Source organism: Gracilinanus agilis, chromosome 3, assembly GCF_016433145.1.
Source record: "Gracilinanus agilis isolate LMUSP501 chromosome 3, AgileGrace, whole genome shotgun sequence".
NCBI classification, from domain to species: domain Eukaryota; kingdom Metazoa; phylum Chordata; class Mammalia; order Didelphimorphia; family Didelphidae; genus Gracilinanus; species Gracilinanus agilis.
The window spans coordinates 94764911-94783063 of NC_058132.1; the positions used below are offsets into that span (position 1 = coordinate 94764911).

Consider the following 18153-nt stretch of genomic DNA (forward strand, 5'->3'; position numbering starts at 1 on the left):
GTTTGGATCAATTCATAACTCCAGTAGTGCATTAATCCCAATTTTCCAACATCCCCTCCAATATTTATCATTTTCTTTTTCTGTCATTAACTAGCCAGTCTGTTAGATGTGAGGTGGTACCTCAGAGTTGTTTTCATTTCCATTTCTCTAATCAGTAGTGAGTTGGAGCATTTTTTCACATGACTATAGTTTTGATATCTTTGCCTACAGACTGCCTATTCGTATCCTTTAAACATTTATAAGTTGAGGAATGGCTTGCATTCTTATAAATTTGACTTGGTTCTCTATTTTTGAGAAATGAGACCTTTGTTAGACACTTTCTGTAAAAAATTTTTTTTAGTTTTCCATTTTCTTTCTCATCTTGGGTGCACTGTTTTTTTTTTTTTTGTGAAAAAAAATTGCTAATTTAACATAGTCAAAATTATCCATTTTATATCTTATATTTCTCTCTATCTCTTTTGATCATATATTCTTCCTTTATCCATAGATCTGACAGGTAAATTATTTCATGCTCCCCTAATTTGTATATAGACCTTTTATGTCCAAGTCATATACTCATTGTGACTTATCTTGATATATCGTATGAGATATTGGTCTATACCTAGTTTCTGCCATCATTTTCCAACTTTCACAGAAGTTTTTGTCAAATAATGATTCTTTGTCCCAAAACTTTATATCTTTGGATTTCTCAAACATTAGATTACTAAAGTCATTTTCTATTGTATATTGTGTACCTAATCTATTCCATTGGTCCACCACTCTATTTCTTGACCAGTACCAGATTGTTTTGATGATTAGTGCTTTATAATATACTTGCTCAGGGCCCTCTTACTCAAAAATGCCATAGCCATGCACACATTCCTTTCTCTGTCCATTCTAGATCTGTAACCTGGAACTGGATTGTGGGCAATAGAGCTGCCAGTTGGCACCTCCTCCCCTCATGGTGCTTTTTTTTTTTTTTTTTTAAACCTTACCTTCCATCTTGGAGTCAATACTGTGTATTGGCTCCAAGGCAGAAGAGTGGTAAGGGTAGGCAATGGGGGTCAAGTGACTTGCCCAGGGTTACACAGCTGAGAAGTGTCTGAGGCCATATTTGAACCTAGGACCTCCCGTCTCTAAGCCTGGCTCTCAATCCACTGAGCTACCCAGCTGCCCCCCACTCATGGTGCTTTGATGTAGGCCTGAGGTTTCTTCTTGCTCTCATGTACAACTTTTCCATGGACACTAGAGTGGTTTACTAATAGCATGTTGCTGCTCTAACCCTATCCCCACTGTCTTTAGATCTCCCTTTCTTCCTCCCTTTGCCAACCAGGACTGGACGAGGAACACATGGTGAATTTCTTCCCCAAATTTCATCCAAAGGATTCAATTTAGTGCATTTTTTAGATCTGTTTAGAATAGTTTGTGGAGAAGAGAATTTATCACACTGCTTCCTAATACTTTACCATCTTAGCTCTTCTTTCCACCAATATTCTTACTACACTAGTTACCCTTTTTCAGACTCATTTGCCAGTTTATTATCCCCTGTCCCTAAGCATGAGTTACTAATAAACTTTGTCCTGAGCTCTTGTTTCTTGATTTTCACCTTTATTTTTAGCTTTCATCCACTCTCATTTTGTTCATTTATAACCTGTATGCAGATGTCTCTTTAATCTACATATTCAGTCTCTGTCCTGAACTCTTGTCTTCTATCATCTGGATATTGGTATCTAGATGTCCTTTCAGCACCTCAAACTGAATATAACTAATTTTTTTTACTTAAACCCATTCCTCTTCCTGATGTCCCTATTTTTGTTAATGGTTCTATAATTCTTCCAGTCATCCAAGCTCAAAAACTAGGAATCAATGTTGACATTCTTCTTCCTCTTCTAGCTCTTGCCTATAACATCTCTAGCATCAGTTCCTTTCACTCCATTCATGATTCAACTACCCTGATGTAAACCCTCATCAGCTCTTTTTCTGTATTACTGCAATAGCCTTCTAATTCATTTCTTTGACTAATTTCTCCTGTTTCTAATTCATCTTTTACATAGTGGTCAAAATAATCTTTCTAAAGCACAAGTCTGATCCTGTCATTTCCTTTCTCCAGGATCTTTAGTAGTTCCCTGTTGTTCTCAGGATAAAACACAAACTTCTTTGCTTGATATTCAAGGCCATTCACCATCTGATACCAAGCTACTTTTCCATCTTCATTTTATGTTGTTTTTTCCTAAACCCTTACTTTCTGTCTTAGAATTGATTCTAAGTATTGATCCTAAGGCAGAAGAATGGCAAGGATCAGGCAGTTGGGGTTAAGTGACTTTCCTAGGGTTACACTACTAGGAAGTATCCGAGGTCAGATTTGAACCCAGGACCTCCCATCTCCAGACCTGGTGCTCTGTTCCCTAAGCCATCTAGCTGCCTATCTCCATTTTAAATTATATTCACATGTTCTTTCCAACAAAAATGCCTTTTCCCAAAATTCAACATTTTCTCTCCTGCTTCTGTTTAATCCGTCTCTTGAACCTAGGATACTACTAGAACTGTGCTAGAATCACTCCTTAATTCATCTACCTTTCACAGCCCTGCCTTCTTTAGGGCTTAGTGGCAGTTTGAGTTCCTTTGTATAGCTTTTAGCTAAGCTGATCTTCCTAGCTAAAAGTATTCTCCTAGAGCACTTTGTGTAGATCTCTCCCTTTTCCCTGTTACCCTTTGCTTTGCTTTATATATATCTGTGTTTGTGTCATAGTCCTTTGCTCTCACTTCCAAACCTCTACTTCAGTAGATTACAGGGTTGGGACCTGGGTCATTTTTTTCATTGTCATGACCAGGACCTAGCCCATTGCAGTGTACACAGCATATTGGTTGTTTTGTATTATCTCTTTTCCAGGATTGTTATAAGGAAACCATATAAACTGTAAAGTGCTATAAAACTGAGCCATCTTTAGAAGGAGTGTTTAATGTAAGGAAGAACAGTGATTATAAGCTATGTGAAAGTGGAAGAGACTGCCTAGGGCAGCAGTGGATTGATCCCTTTAATGAAAGTCTTCAGGTCAGGCCTGGATGATATAACTGCTTATTGGAGATATTACAGAGGGGGAAACCCCATAATGGACTGATCCAGATGTCCTCTGTTGTCCTTTCCAACTTTATGATTTTTTTTAAACTATTCTTTGAAGGGTGGGTAGAATTTAGCAGGGCAAAGTAGAAAGGGAAGTACATAGTAGTACATTCTCAGTGGACATAATAGCATGAGCTGAAATGAACCCCATGTGAGAAGAGTAGTATAGTGAGATCTGATTGGGAAAGCACATTAGTAAGAAACATGTTCAATAGTGACGAGGGTTAGGTAATTTCATTCTTTGTTGATTTGAACCATTTTGGGCCCATAATAGTGTGAATATATTTTAATTTATGATAATGCTGCCTTATATTTAAGTAGCAGTTATCCAGAAATAGGACAGCCTTCAGATCATAAGCTTCTCAGGTTCGTGGAGTAGATCATCTTTAATAGCAAAAAATGTCATATCTTGAAAGAGACCCTACAGATGATTAGATTCAATCCCCCAATTTTTTTAAAACCCTTATCTTCTATCTTAGAATCCATGCCATGTATTGCTTCTAAGGCAGAAGAATGGTAAGGGCTAAGCAATGGGGATTAAGTGACCTGTCCAGTGTCACACAGCTAAGAAGTGTCTGAGGCCAGATTTGAACCCAGAACCTCCCATCTCTGGGTCTGAGTCTCAGTTCCTTGAGTCACCTTACTGTCTCCATTCCTTTATTTTACAAATGGAAAACTGAATCCAAGAGAGGGGAAGTGACTTTTTCAAGGTAATAAGTGATAGAGTCAGGACTTTGAAGTCTCCTACATACCAGGTCATTGGTTTTTCCAGTGTGTACCATATCCTCTGAGGATATTAACTTAATCTCTTTTTCTTGTAGGCGAACGGGAGATTGGAACAGAAGGGAAGATGCTGCTTTTGGCTCGGGAAGATAAAAAGCTCCAGTGTGTGGGATTAAGAAGCAGGCAACCGGCAAGTGCTTCCTACAGTACAGTTGTACTATAATAATAATAGTTTACGCTTATATAGAGTTTTATAGCACAAAAGTAGAAAGTGATTTTGAATACATTGTCTTTTGATCACCTCACCTCAACCCTATGAGTAATGAGTTCAGTCTTATTCTTTTTAGATGAAGAAAGTGAGGCTTAGTGACACATTCCCAAAGTCACACAGCTAAGAATCTATCAGTCAATAAACATTCATTAAACATTTATTGTGTGCAAGGTGCCCTAGGTTACAAAGGCAAAAAAATGAAATCCCTTATTTCAAGAAGTTTAAATTCTCAGAATAATTTTTTAAAATAACTGAAGGAAATGGTAAATCTCAGAAGTTAGTTAAAATAAACATGTAATTTTTTCCCCCGTTCATGGACCCCTGAAATCTATCCACAGATCCCAGGTTAAGAACTCCTGACCTAAATGATCTCTAGTTCTCTTCCATGTCTCAGAGCCTATGAAAGAAGTTTAGTGAAAGGAATATAAGAGTGAATTAGATTTCTCCTTGCAAGTGCTATGAATAGTGACTATCTTACTTCACTGGGAGAAATTCATTATTATTTCCTGTGGTCTTTTAGCCTTTGCTAGGTAAACTGATCCCTTTATTAAATTTCCTTTGAGGTTAAATTGATACTGTCATTACTCGGATAACTAATGATTTTATCTGTCCCTAAGCTTTGGGTTCCCATTAAGTCTCATCACACCTCTGTTCTTATGCATGTTCCTTTACAAAGCCAATTCCGGGAATGTCAAGTTTTTTGTCAAAATTGTCTCAAATTTGCACTCTGAGATGCTTTGTAGCTTCTGACTTCATGAAGGAAATTGGGAGTCTTTCTCACAGAGGGGAGGAAGAAAAATAATCAGTTCATTTGGGATACTGACATGGAATAAATAAGCACTTAGCACTTTTTCTTTTGCAATCATGTTTTTAAACATTTCTGGGCTTTTATATTTCCTAGGTTTATTCTTGCAGACATTCCCAAAAGATAAACAAGTTGGTGGGGAGGGGACTCAAAACAATGCCATTTAAGAATTGTTATGATTGAAATTCTATGGAGACTGTATATTAATCTGAAATTATTTATTAGTAAAAGTTAGAGAAAGATCACATAATCACCTGATTGCTCCTACTTAATGTATTCACCACACTACAGAGCTCTGTTCCAAGAGTCTCCAGCCTGAGGGAGCATCTGCTCTGTCCTCTTTTTTATCATGCTAAAGACTTCACTCCTTCATCTCTGTGGTTGGACAGACTTGACCCCCATCCAACTGAGCCAAGTCCTCCGGATGCCAGGATTTACACAAGACTTGGGGCCAGTCTGATGTCCTCCCATAGCAGGGGTCGGTAACATATGGCTCTTGAGCCATATCTGGCTCCACCTCCCCACCAGCCAGTCTGGGTAGAGCCCCAGGATGTGCCCCAGGGGGCCCTTCAGCCCCCGTCCCATATTCCAGCGCCTTCCGCCTCCATCCTCCTCCTTCCTCACGCGTTTATGGCTCTCATAGCCAGAAAGGTTGCTGACCCCTGTCCCATAGTATACATGTGCCCCCAGTAAAAGGGCAGAGTTAATATTGATCAAAGTGGGTTTTAAAATGAAATAAAGGGGTGTAATTTATATTAAATTCACACAGAATCAAATGGGAACAGCTAGGGTTAGAATTGGCACGAATTTAGAGTTCAGGTTCTGGTTTCAAATTTGGTCTCAGATACGTCCTAACTATGTGTGACCCTGGGCAAGTCACTTAACCCTTTTTCCCTAGCCCCTTACCACTCTTCTGCCTTGGAACTAATACTCAGTATTGATTTTAAGATGGAACATAAGGGTTTTAAAAAAAGAATGAGGAGCCACTGATAATTATTATTAAAAAAAAAAAACCTAGTGATCTGAACAGTTCATCAAGGAAGATTATTTGTGAAATAATTGGAAATTATTGGAGAAAAAAATTGGAAAAGGAACAAACTAGAAATAGGAAGGCCAAGCAGGAAGCTACCATCATCATCCTAGTGAAAGGTAGTCTGGGTCTAAACTAAGGTGGTTGTCTTAGAATGCCTCTCTGGGCAGCTGGGTAGTTTGATGGATAGATAAGTAGATTTTAAGTCAGGAAGACTGATCTGAATTTGAATCCTGTCACAAACACTCACTAAATATGTGACCTTGGGCAAGTTACTTAACCTCTTGCCTACCCCAGTTTCCTCATCTGTGAAATAGGGATAAGAGTATTGTCTCCCTCCTAAGGTTGTTGTGAGGATCAAATGAAATAATATTTACAAAAAGTTTTCCCAACCTTAAAGCACTATATAAATGCCAACTATACTGTGTATTGGTTCCAAGGCAGAAGGGTGGTAAGGATTAGGCAATGGGTGCTAAGTGACTTGCCCAGGGTCACACAGCTAGGAACTAACTGTCTGAGGTCAGATTTGAACCTAGGACCTCTCATCTCTAGGCCTGGCTTTCAATCCACTAAGCCACCCCACTGCCCCACAACTATTGTTAACATCAACAACAATAAATAAGAATTCTTTGAAGAAAGGAATTATGTTTCATTGATTTGCATCTCCTCCATAATACCTAACACAGAGCATTATTCCTATTGATCAACAAACTACTCTGTGTAAAACTCAGGGCTTGGTCCTTGAAATATAGCATAGTCTCTAGGCCTCAAGAGCTTGTACCTTTTGGAGATAGTTCAGATCCACAAATTGATAACATTGGAATGTACTAGGGACAAATCAGAGGTCCAGACCAAGTTCTAAAAGAACATTTTAGGAGGGAAGGCGTTGATTTGAAATAATTGAAGAGAGGAATGAATGAGTGTCTCAAAATAGATAAAATTGACTTTGTTGCTTCTTTATCTTAGCAGATAAATTGTACACAACTTTACTTTCTTCCCGTTTCCTTCCAGGTGTTCCTCTTTGTTGGCTCAGATGCTTTCAATTGCTGTACTTTTCTCTCTGGCTTTTCTGTCTTGGCGGGGACTCAAGATGGAAACATATATCAGTTGGATACAAGGAATACAAGGTGAGACTCAGTACATTTTGTTGATGTAGGTTGGGGGGATGAGCTGGAATTGTTAGCCTGGGTTTAACTTCAAGGACATGTATAATCTTAGAAAGGGGAACTGATTATATAGTAAGACTATACATTTTCCTAATAACAAGTCTGTGAGAATAAACAGTGTACATATTATTTCCATTTGACAGAGCTGAAAACTGAGACTTAGAGAAGGTAAATGACCTTCACATATCTAGTGAATGTCAGAGCTGAGATACAAACCCAGATCTCCTCACTGTACATACAGAACTCTTCACTGTGCTGCCTTTCCACTTTAGGCTAGTAATTTGGGGCAAACCATATGGCAAATTGAAGGTATCATAGTTTAGATTTTTTTTTAATATCAGCTAACTGAGAAGTAATTTTCCTACATGTTACACTGATTCATCAATAGCAGCAAAAGAACTTGAAGAAGGCCTCCAACTTAACCTTTCCATATTTCACTTCTTGAATTTTGATGGATGAACATGGATAAGAATCACATAGGAGGAAAAAGTGTGGATGGGGACGGTTTAGGATCTTTGGTACAGGGAGTGCTCATATGGATGAGATCTCAGATCCATCAAGGAGGTTTATATTTGATTTTAGTCTAGTTTCCAGTGACCACTGATCCAAATCAGTATTTCCCAATTTTACAGTTTTCCAGTGTTGACCCTCAGTTTTCTCTCATTGTTCTTACTGAAGTTATAGTCATAGGTAGTTAGTAGATGACCTTTGCTGTCATATTTGTTTTGAAAATCAAGCTTATGCTAAGGAACAACTCTTTATTTCACTAAATATGATACTCTGTCCTTCTCTAGTATTTATAGGTTAGAGGATCTCAAGATTCCCTGCCAGCCTTCCCCTCAGTGGTAGTAAATCTTTCCAATTATGAGGCTAGAAGGAACCTCTCTAAGTCACATAGTATACCCCTCTGCCTTCACACAAGACCTGACCTAACCCATTCAGGAGGTGGTTATTTTGTTCTTAAGGATCTACAAAAATAGGTGATTTCTTAGCCTTTCTGTCCCCAGATTTAACAATTCATGCTGTTACCATTCTGTATGCCTAACTAAAATCTCCCCTGCTATTATTTAGAGCATTACTTCTTATCTTCTCCTTAGAACATCTGTTCTGATGACTTATAAATCACCATCTATGTTTCCTGTAATCTTCATTAAATTTCTTAGTTTTATCTTTCTGACATTTAAAATCCTGACATTTTAAATAATATCTCCCAGAAAGCCCTGTTTTTAATGTATTAATTATTTTCATTGTTCCTCCTTGTGCTTCTTTCTCCTCGCACCATGCACTCGTCCTAAGATGTCAACATGTTGTCAACTCTAGCTCTTGACCGGTTTAGCATGAGGTGAAGTGCTTTAGGAAAATTTGAGGCTGAAAAGGCTATTTTTCAGCTAGAGAGATATTGAGCCTCAAAGGAAGGAAAGTATGTCAGTACATAGAAGAGAAGAGAAATGTATTACAGAAAACCCCAAGAAGACATGAAGAAATGTTTGTTGTATTGAAAGAAATGGTGGGGATTTTTTTTTTAGTTGGATTGAAATCCAAAGCTTTACAAACCTGATTACAGAAAGAAACCAGCAGCATCAGATCTTGGCCCTGGCTTACTCTGCTCCTGAGCACAGGAGCTCACATCCTGACACCTATTAACTTTGGGCATGGTACTGTGTCAGAGAGCAAAGTCACAGTGTATTCTGTGAGTGTATATGGCTGTGTACACAGCAGGGCCTTCTTTTTGTTTTTTTAAACCTTTACCTTCTGTCTTAGAATTGATACTAATTATTGGTTCTAAGGCAGAAAAGTGATAAGGGCTAAGTAATTGGGATTAAAAGACTTTCCCTGTCACACAGCTAGGAAATGTCTTGAGTCTGGATGTGAACCCAGGACCTTCTGTCTCCAGGACTGGCTTTTTATCCACCGAGCCACCTAGCTGCCTTCTTGCTCCAGCATCACTAGGAAATGAGAGTCCTGGGAGCAATAATGCCATATCAGGTTTATTACTCAGCACTTTAGCCAGTTTTGCTAGCTTAACTGTTTCTAACAAATAACACCCTGCCTCCCATGTCCTTTGTATTCCATATGCCTCAAGTGCATTTTCTCACGTCTGTCCTTAGAATCCCTGGCCTCCTTGAAAGCATAGTTCAATACTGCCTTCTCTGTGAAGCAAAGTCTTCCTCAATTTTTCTAAATGCTTTTTATTTCTTCTGAATATATTTTGAATTTATTTATGTGGATACATATTGTTTCCCTAGTAATCAGGGGCTTTATTTTTCACCCACAGTGCCTAATGGTGCTTAACTCATACTAGCTATTTAATAAATGTTTATTGATTGGTCAGTTGATTCAGAGAATAAAAGATCACATAAGCAATTCTCTTCATTACCTGAAGCTCATGTCTACAAGCATCAAAACTTTTACTTTTGAGTGATTTACATAACTATCCTGCCTTTTTAAACAGTATAACTTTGAGTTATACATAATAATTTAGCTTTATTTTTGATAACTCAGGTCATCGTTGTGAGGATAATAGTCGTGGTTTGGTAGAAAGGGCATGAAGGTAGATCTTATTAGCCACGTGACCTTGGCCAATACAATTAACCCCATCAAGCCTTGGTTTCCTTATCTGTAAAATGGGGATAGAATACTGGTACTAGTTGCCTTCCAGGTTTGTTTTAGAAAGGCACTTCATAATCCTTAAAGTACCCTAGAAATGTGAGTAGTTGTTCTCTGTCATTCCAGAATTTTGGGTCAGTTATTACTGTATCATGTCATGCAACAGTGTTGCCCTCCAGGACTATGGGGGTTGTTTGCCCCTACACTAAATGGCCCCAGACTACTGGACTTAAACCATTTTTGTCTGTACTTTGGTATCGTTTCTCCCTTTCTATCACTGTCCTCACTGCTTCCTCTCAAGTAGAAGGGCAAGGGCTAGGCAAACAGGGTTCAGTGACTTGCCCAGTTACATAGCTGAGAGATGTTTTAGGCCAGATTTGAACCCAGGTCCTCCCAGCTCCATTCCTAGTACTCTGTCTACTGTACCACCTAACTACTGTTGGCCATGGGCTTTTTTTTTTTTAATGCTCATCTCAAATGTTTTATTGTTTTTTAAATGCATGTACAGTGGCCATAGGCTTTTAAAGGGAATACTTTCAGGTCCTTTAGTTACAGTTTTTCTAGACTAAAAAGGCTTATAAGTTATAGTCCATGGACAAACTATGTGTCTTTTTCTACTTGAATTCCAGTGAAAGAACACTAAGCACTTCTTAAGTTACTCTTGAGTGCAAACTCTTAAAAGAGTTTCTGTTTAAGGATACCAGATCTGCCTTTTTATAGCATTTCTTTCTCCCCTTCCATAGTTATGTCTTCTGGGATCAAATAGAAATAATTTTATTTGGTGTAATTTTTTATGATTGGCCAGACTCAAAGCTGAAGTTTAAGAAATAGCTTTTCTGTTGCTCATAAATTGCCCACTAGTCACACTGGTAGGATAACACAGCTCACCAGATCTGATGGTTTTTTGTTCTTTGTTTTGTCCAGACCTCTGATTTCATAGCTGTAGGGAAGTCCTCTTAAAAAGGCTTCCTCTACCAATGCAGATCGACAGCTGTCCTATCACTTAGCCTTAGAGAGTTGCCTGAGCCCCTGAGTGCTCATATGACTTGTCCATCATCACCCAAGGCAGTCTGTGTCAGAGGCAGAACTTGAATGTGGGTCTTCCTGACTTGGAAGCCAGCTTTCAAGTCACTACTCCACACTGTCTTGGACCTGAAGGTAAATTGCCTAAATAATAGTTTATTCTACCTAACCCTCTAATGCTGTGCTCTGCTTATCCCATTTCTCACCATTGACACTTCCCAGTCTCTGAACCGATCATCATCTCTCACTTTACAGGGTAGTTGCTTCAGTTGTCCTGGCATATTCCCTTGACCCACAAGTAAGAACTACTCTCATTTCTGTAGCACTTTCAAATTTGCAATTTGCAATTCCTTACAACAAGCCATTTTATAAGAGGAAGCTGAGGCTTAGAGATGGTAAGTGTCTTGCTCTCAGTCACATAGCTAAACGACTGAGACATGAACCCAGGTCTCATGGTTGTACAAACAAACCTCTTTTTGATACCCTTCCTACCAATTTGGGTTAGTTCCTTTTTTGGACCAAACGGGCATGTATGTCATAGACTGAATGGGTTAATGTAAACTGGTTTAGAAGTCTGTCCCCTCTGTCATTGAAAGTAAAGAATCAACAGGTTCTTCCCTTCAAGTTCCTGAAATAATGCATGTAAATAATTAATTTTTGACAAAGGAATTATTACCCTTGGAGGGGACAGGACTTACTATAAAAATGTTATTAAAGAAGGGAAGGGAGTTTTCACTTTCTCATCAGAACCTTAAGGTTAGCTTTATTTACAGACTATTCTTTTACTTTCATAGGATAATAACATTTTGAGCTGGAAGAATTTTTAGAAATAACCAGCTAATTTTCAAGTCTGAGATCAAACGCAAGTCCTCTGATTCTCAAGCCAAGGCTCTTTCACTACACCCTTGTGCCTCTCAAGTTTAAAATCAACTTCTAGGAGATATCTTAGCCAGGAAATGATTACTGTAAATGTGGAAATGTTGTATCTTTCTCCCTGCTTCATCCTCTTCGCTTTATTGTTGATATATGTTGAGTACATGCTGGCCTCACTGTTTAAGGAATCTTTTGACCATCATCTTGATATTCTTCCCTGCAGGGGTCCAGTTCAGGTTTTTCATCAATCAGGAGCTCCAGTACTGTCTCTTTTGACCTACCGAGATGGATTCATTGCCAGCCAAGGTAGCCCTAGAGTCCAAAGTACAGAACTGACCTCTTTGACAAATGAATGAATGAATGCTTTGTGAATTTTAGCACTTGGCTGAACTTCTATCTTAGTGGAATGAAATCAAGTGCTCTCGGTTTGCGTTATGGTGACACTGTGATCCTAGGCAAGGCATGTCACTCCTTTGAGCCTCACTTTGCTCATTTATAAAATAGGAATAAAACTCTTTCTACTCACATGAAAGTGTCCCCCCATCCCCACTGAAGAAAGAGCTCTGTAAACCTTACAGCACTAAAGTAATGTGTGCTGTTGATATTGTTGCTGGTATTCATACTTCTAGACGCTTTATTAAATTGCATCATGAAGAATTTAGGCTTTATGTTAGTCCTGCCTATTAATAGAAACTATAGGATTGCCTTAATCTTATTTTAAGGGTACTAACAATCCTTCATATTTATGCCATGCTTTACAGGTTATAAAATGCTTTCATTATATCATTATATCATTTGAGCCTCACAGTAACCATATAGCACGATAGGAATTATTAAATCTACTTTAGAGTTGAGGAAACTGAGGCACAAAGAGGATGGACTTTGTTTTAATGATGTCTATAAAAGAATGGGAATCATTTCTCTTTTAGATATTCTGAAGTAGCAGTATAATTGAGAAACTGGATTAATCATTTTGGGAATTAAATCAAAAGCTTAGCTTTCAAGGAAAATAACAGTACAATCAGTTCTACTACAATGTGACATACATGTGCCTAAAAATTAACCTTGCTATGCAAAATTGTGCAATAAAAACCACAGGGCTTGTAGGGAAAATGGAGTGAGAAGCACAACTAGAGATGACATTTCTTTTATTTTTGTGTTTCTGTCTCTGATGATCCATAACATGGATTACTTTATAGCTTTGCTCAAGAGATACCAAACTCTCATTTTTTTCCCCATACACTTTATTATTTTAAGTTTCTCTTCAATATATAATGCCTTCTTTTTGCAGGCACTGTTTGCTATTTTTGAATCAATCTGCTTAGACATGTTTGGAATGTCAAATGAGTGTTTTTTTTTAAGAGGAAAATGTGTGTGTGTGTGTGTGTGTGTGTGTGTGTGTGTGTGTAAAAGTTCACAGTCGCAAAAGGATAGCAGAACACTAGTGACCTTGTAGGATATAACACTCAGTAAAATGAGGTCACCGGTAGATGTTTGAGGTGTGTGTGTTTCATGGATTCTTATGCAGCTTGGTTTAGATGGGTACAAGTTCCTGAACCCACCTATCCTGCACTCATGTAAGATGAAATCACAAATAAGCAAGCATGAAATTTGCATTATGCTCAGATTATTCCCTAATATATCAGTTGTGTTGGAATAAGTTCATATTTTCAAAATAAGTATAATGGCAGAAGTAACTGTATTTTTCTAGTGAGCTGTCAGATAGTAAATAACTAGAGTCTAGTCTATGGTTCCATAGTTTTGGTATCATCTTGCTAGGAGCAAGTGGGGATTGATTAAATGACTTCTGGGAAGCCTTTTGCAATCTGTATATTCTACCAGTCTGATTCCTCTCCTTACTCATACCTACTCCTTATCCTAGACTGAGCTGATTCCTTATCATTCATTCACTTATTTAACATACATTTATTTAGTGCCTCTATATACTTAGCACTCTTCTAGGTGGTGAGGGCCATAACAAATTTAGATAAGACATAGTCATCGTCCTTATAGAATTCCCTACTCTATACTAGGGTGATGAGGCACAAATACAGATATATAGCATAGTACATTAGAGAGATACACAAAAGTGCTATGTTAACTCCAAATGGGGACAGTCCTTACAAAGGGAAATTTGTGGGTAGGAAATTGAATTTTCTTCAGGGGGCAAAGGGAATCCACCAAACTTAGTTGCCTTAAAGACTTCCATATCACTGAAAAGTGACCTTACCGACTAGGTTTCCAGTGTTTTGTAATTTCTTGCCTATGGGTACAGTTGAGGAATAGTTAGAGAAGAGTTGTGACAACTTGCCTGACCTATCTACTATCATATTGTATCATATCTACTATGTCTCTTTTCTTCTTGCTAATGTCTTTCTTTTTGTTAAATTGAATGGCCTTTTCTTTGTCTTCAATTTCTTTGACATTCTTGATGCATTTGACACCATTTCCTTCTCCCTGAAGGGAGAACTTTTACTGACTTGTGATATAAGAATCTTCTATTACTTAAAAATCCATGTTCTTATCTGCTAGAGTGCTCCCTTCATTGATGTAACTTTCAGCCCCACTAAGACTATTTAATAGAAACAGTCTTCATGGGTTTCTTTGGTCAACAAAAATTCATTCCTTGGCAGCTTATGAATCCTAGACATCTTTTTTGTTTGTTTGTTTGTTTTAAACTCTTTCCTTCCATCTTAGAGTCAATATTATGTATTGGTCCCAAGGCAGAAGAGGGTAATGCCTAGGCTAAATTTCAGGAACAGCATTTGAACCTAATTCTCTAATTTGCAGTCTGATTTGCTCATATGCTAAGTATCTTAGGATTCCATGTGATCTGAGTTCTTCCTCTTTTTTCTTTTGCAGGTGATGGGACCTGCTTCATTATGCAGCAGGACTCGGACTATTTCATTCAGTTGACTGAGGCTGACTGTGATCCTGTGTACAAGGTAAATCTCAAGGATAACACAAAGAGCAGGCTTGAACTGATGGTGCTAAATGCTGTTGTCATCTGGTGGCAGATGGGTTCCATGGACCAAGCCTTTGGTGGTTGTTGGTTATTTCTTAGTAGCTGAAAAAATAATGATATAATAATTCCCATTTCCATAGTAGTTTAAAATTTATTAGTGTTTTCCCCACAACAGCCCTTTTTGGTGGATTCTTATCTCCATTTGACAGATGGGGAAAATAAGACCCAGAGAAAGGAAATGACTTACTAAGAGTCATATAGATAGGGGGCAACTGAGTGGCTCAGTGGATTGAGAGGCAGGCCTAGAGACAGAAGGTCCTACATTCAAATCTGGCCTCAGACACTTCCTAGCTGTGTGACCCTGGGCAAGTCATTTAATCCCCATTGCCTAGCCCTTACCACTCTTCTGCCTTGGAACCAGTACACAGTGTTGATTCTAAGATGGAAGGTAAGGGTAGTAGAATCCCAGACTTCTCATGAGTTATAAATGCTTGTTTTTCAGGTGTCCACATGGGAGAAGCAGATCTACACCTGCTGTCGAGATGGTCTTGTGCGCCGATATCAGCTCTCTGAAATCTGACCTCTCAAAGAGTTGTGATGGGTTAGAAACCAGAATCCTTCATCATCAGGGAGCTGAGACCCCATTAACTTCACGGGACCATAGACCCTCCACACTTGGCACATATAGCATGCTACGGCTCTGCTCACAGGGCCAGAAAGACCCTCAGTATTGTCCTTCATGTGATCTTTGGCTTGTTGTTTCAGCCCGCACAGAGAGTCACTTGGATCTGACCAAACATGTAGTTTCTCTCTGTATTACCATCCACTCCTTTCCCCTTTCACCCCCAGTCAGCAGATCACTCCCCACCATTCAATGTTAACTGAGCTTCAGGGATGCAGAGGGGGAGGTCTTCTCTTGTAGGACTTCATTCACTGTGTGTTCAGTTTTTTGAAACATCAAATCCATAGAATGTGCCTACAGAACCAGAGACTCAAAGCCAGCCCCCCACAGAGGAAATAAAGAAGCATTTGAAGACATCTCAGTGTGAAGGAAGCTCATTTTGTGTTTTCCCGCAAGACCCGTTATAGCACTAGAGCTAAAAAGCAGAGTGGGTTTAACTTTGGAGACAGGTGTATTAGGGATCCTATCCCAGCTACATTACTTAATTAGTTGTATGGCTTTGGACAAGACCTTTTCTCTGTCTAGACTATAGTTTCAGGGGCAGCTGGGTAGCTCAGTGGATTGAGAGCCAGGCCTAGAGATAGGAGGTCCTGGGTTCAAATCTGGCCTCAGACACTTCCCAGCTGTATGTCCCTGAGCAAGTCACTTAATCCCCATTGCCTAGCCCTTACCACTCTTTTGTCTTGGTTGGTTCCAAGACAGAGGGTAAGGGTTTAAAAAAACAAGACTACAGTTTCCTTATCTATAAAATAATGGGTTAGGTTGCATGATCAGTCAACCAGACATGAAGCATTTATTGAGTTCCTTTTGTATGTAGGCATAGGTGCCAGGGATACAAAATAATAATAATACACTCTATAGTCTAAGAAGCTTATGTTCTCTTGAGACAAAGTACATGTATGTGAACAAGCATGCACAAAATGAGACATGGTAGTTTATTGGGAGAAGCACAAGCCATTTAAAAGGCCAATACAGGCCACCTATAAAGAGTCATGCTTAAGTTTTGTAAGAGACTGAGAATTTTAACAGGTAGAACTGAGGAGGAAATGGATTCTAGATATGGGAGACATTCTGTACAGAGCAAGACAATGGGGTGTTATGTGAGGAAAAGCAAGAAGATTCACTTGGCTAGACTAAAGAGAGCATTAAGAAACGTGATGTATAACAAGCCCAGGAAGGCAGGCTGGAACCAGGTTGTAAAGAGCTTAAATGCTTAACCCAAAAGGAGTTTGTGTTTGTTCTCAGAAGTAAGAGGAAGCCATTGTAGTTTATTCAGAATGGAAATGACATGGTCAGACATGAGTTTTAGCAATGACACACTAGCAGCTTTGTAGAGGATGAATTAAGGAGGAGGGTGGAGGAGGCAGGGATTGTGATCTCAAGGCTGTGGCTCAAGAAAGGTGTTGAGAGCTTGAGCTAATATGGTATCATGGAGGTAATATCAACAAGAAGTGACAATTGCTTGCTGAATAGAAAATCCATGACCTTAATTGTATACTCTCCAATGTCCTAAAGTCTAAGAAATGAGGCACCAACAGTCAATGCAGAGAAGCATATTTGAGCTAATGGGTATTATATATCACTGAGTTTTCATAGGATGGAACCAATGACTGCACTATGGCTCTGGATTGATATCCTGTATTCAAATGAAAGAAAATAGGGAAAAGGGACAGAGGTGGGTAGAGTAATGAGTCCATGAGCATCTATTAAGCACCTATCATGCTGGAAATTGTGCTAAGCAAGCACAGCAGAGGGAGGAAGTGCTTGCATTGAACTGCTGGACAGGGAGGGATGCAAAAAATGCCCTTGGGCACTGTGGAGGGGAAAATGGAGCAGCCCCCTCCATGCCACTGGGGCACACATGGCACACCTTCACCAACATGAATCTAGGGAATTTATTAAAAAATATGAAGGCAACCTCTTCTTACCAATCTCAAACTATATTACAAAGCAGTTTTGGTATTGGCTAAGAAACAGAGTGATGCATAAATGACCATGATAATCTAGTGTTTGATTAACCCAAAGATCCAAGTTTTGGGGGTTAAAACTCAACATTTGACAAATTACTGGGAAAACTGGAAAGCAGTTTGCCAAAAAGTAGGCATAGACCAACATCTCACATTGTATCCCAAAAGAAGGTCATAATGGATAAATGATCTAGATGGGTGAGAAAAGTAAATTAGAGGAACATGGAAAAATGTACTACCTAATTTACAGATCATAGAAGAGTTTGTAACCAAACAAGACATAGAGAGGATTATTAGAAGTAAAATAGGTAATTTTGATAATGCAAAATCAAAAAGGGTTTGCCAAAACAAAACTAATGCAGCCAAAATTAAAAGGAAAACAGGGGAAAGCTTTTATAGCAAGTTTCTCTGATAAAGGCCTAATTTCCCAAGTATATAGGGAACCAAGTCAAATTTCTAAAAAGAACCATTCCTATAAAAGGTCAAAAGATACCACAGGTGAGTTTTCAAAAGAAATCAATGCTAATAGACATGAAAAAGCTTTAAATCATCACTGATTAGAGAAATGCACATTAAAATAACTCTTAAGACCTCTTCACACCTGTCAGGTTGGCTAACATGACAAAAAATTGAAAATGACATACTAAAAGGGATGTGAAAAAATTGGATCACTAAGGCATTATTGACGGAGTTGTGAAATGGTTTAACTTAGTGATGGTGAACCTATGGTATGGGTGCCAAAGATGGCACAAAGAGGGCTCTCTGTGGGCACACAGCCACCCTCGCCCCATCCAGAGCCTGTTATTAGAAAGGCAGAGGGACTCAGGCAGAGCTGCTCCCCTCCCCCTCTGCCCAGCAGCCCAGTGGGCGTGCTTTCTCCCTTCCCTCTATGGGGTAAGGGGGAAGCGGAACACACCCAGCACTTGGTGGGGGGGGGGGGG

General features: G+C 39.0%; 1 protein-coding gene across 3 annotated transcripts in view; it reads left to right on the plus strand.

The window, feature by feature from the left end:
• PAAF1 (proteasomal ATPase associated factor 1) overlaps nt 1-15601 on the plus strand; it is a 54704-nt gene extending 39103 nt beyond the window's left edge. Inside the window, exons 8-12 of one of the 3 annotated variants that reach the window (XM_044668120.1) lie at nt 3922-4013; nt 6941-7056; nt 11822-11904; nt 14461-14543; nt 15066-15601. In XM_044668120.1, coding sequence (XP_044524055.1) covers nt 3922-4013; nt 6941-7056; nt 11822-11904; nt 14461-14543; nt 15066-15143 — 452 coding nt within the window. In that variant the 3' untranslated portion in view covers nt 15144-15601. Of the gene's footprint in view, nt 1-3921; nt 4014-6940; nt 7057-10626; nt 10861-10980; nt 11039-11821; nt 11905-14460; nt 14544-15065 lie in introns of those variants that run through there. The other 2 variants (XR_006505787.1, XR_006505788.1) reach the window with 2 other exon arrangements.
• Nucleotides 15602-18153: the final 2552 nt, after the last annotated feature.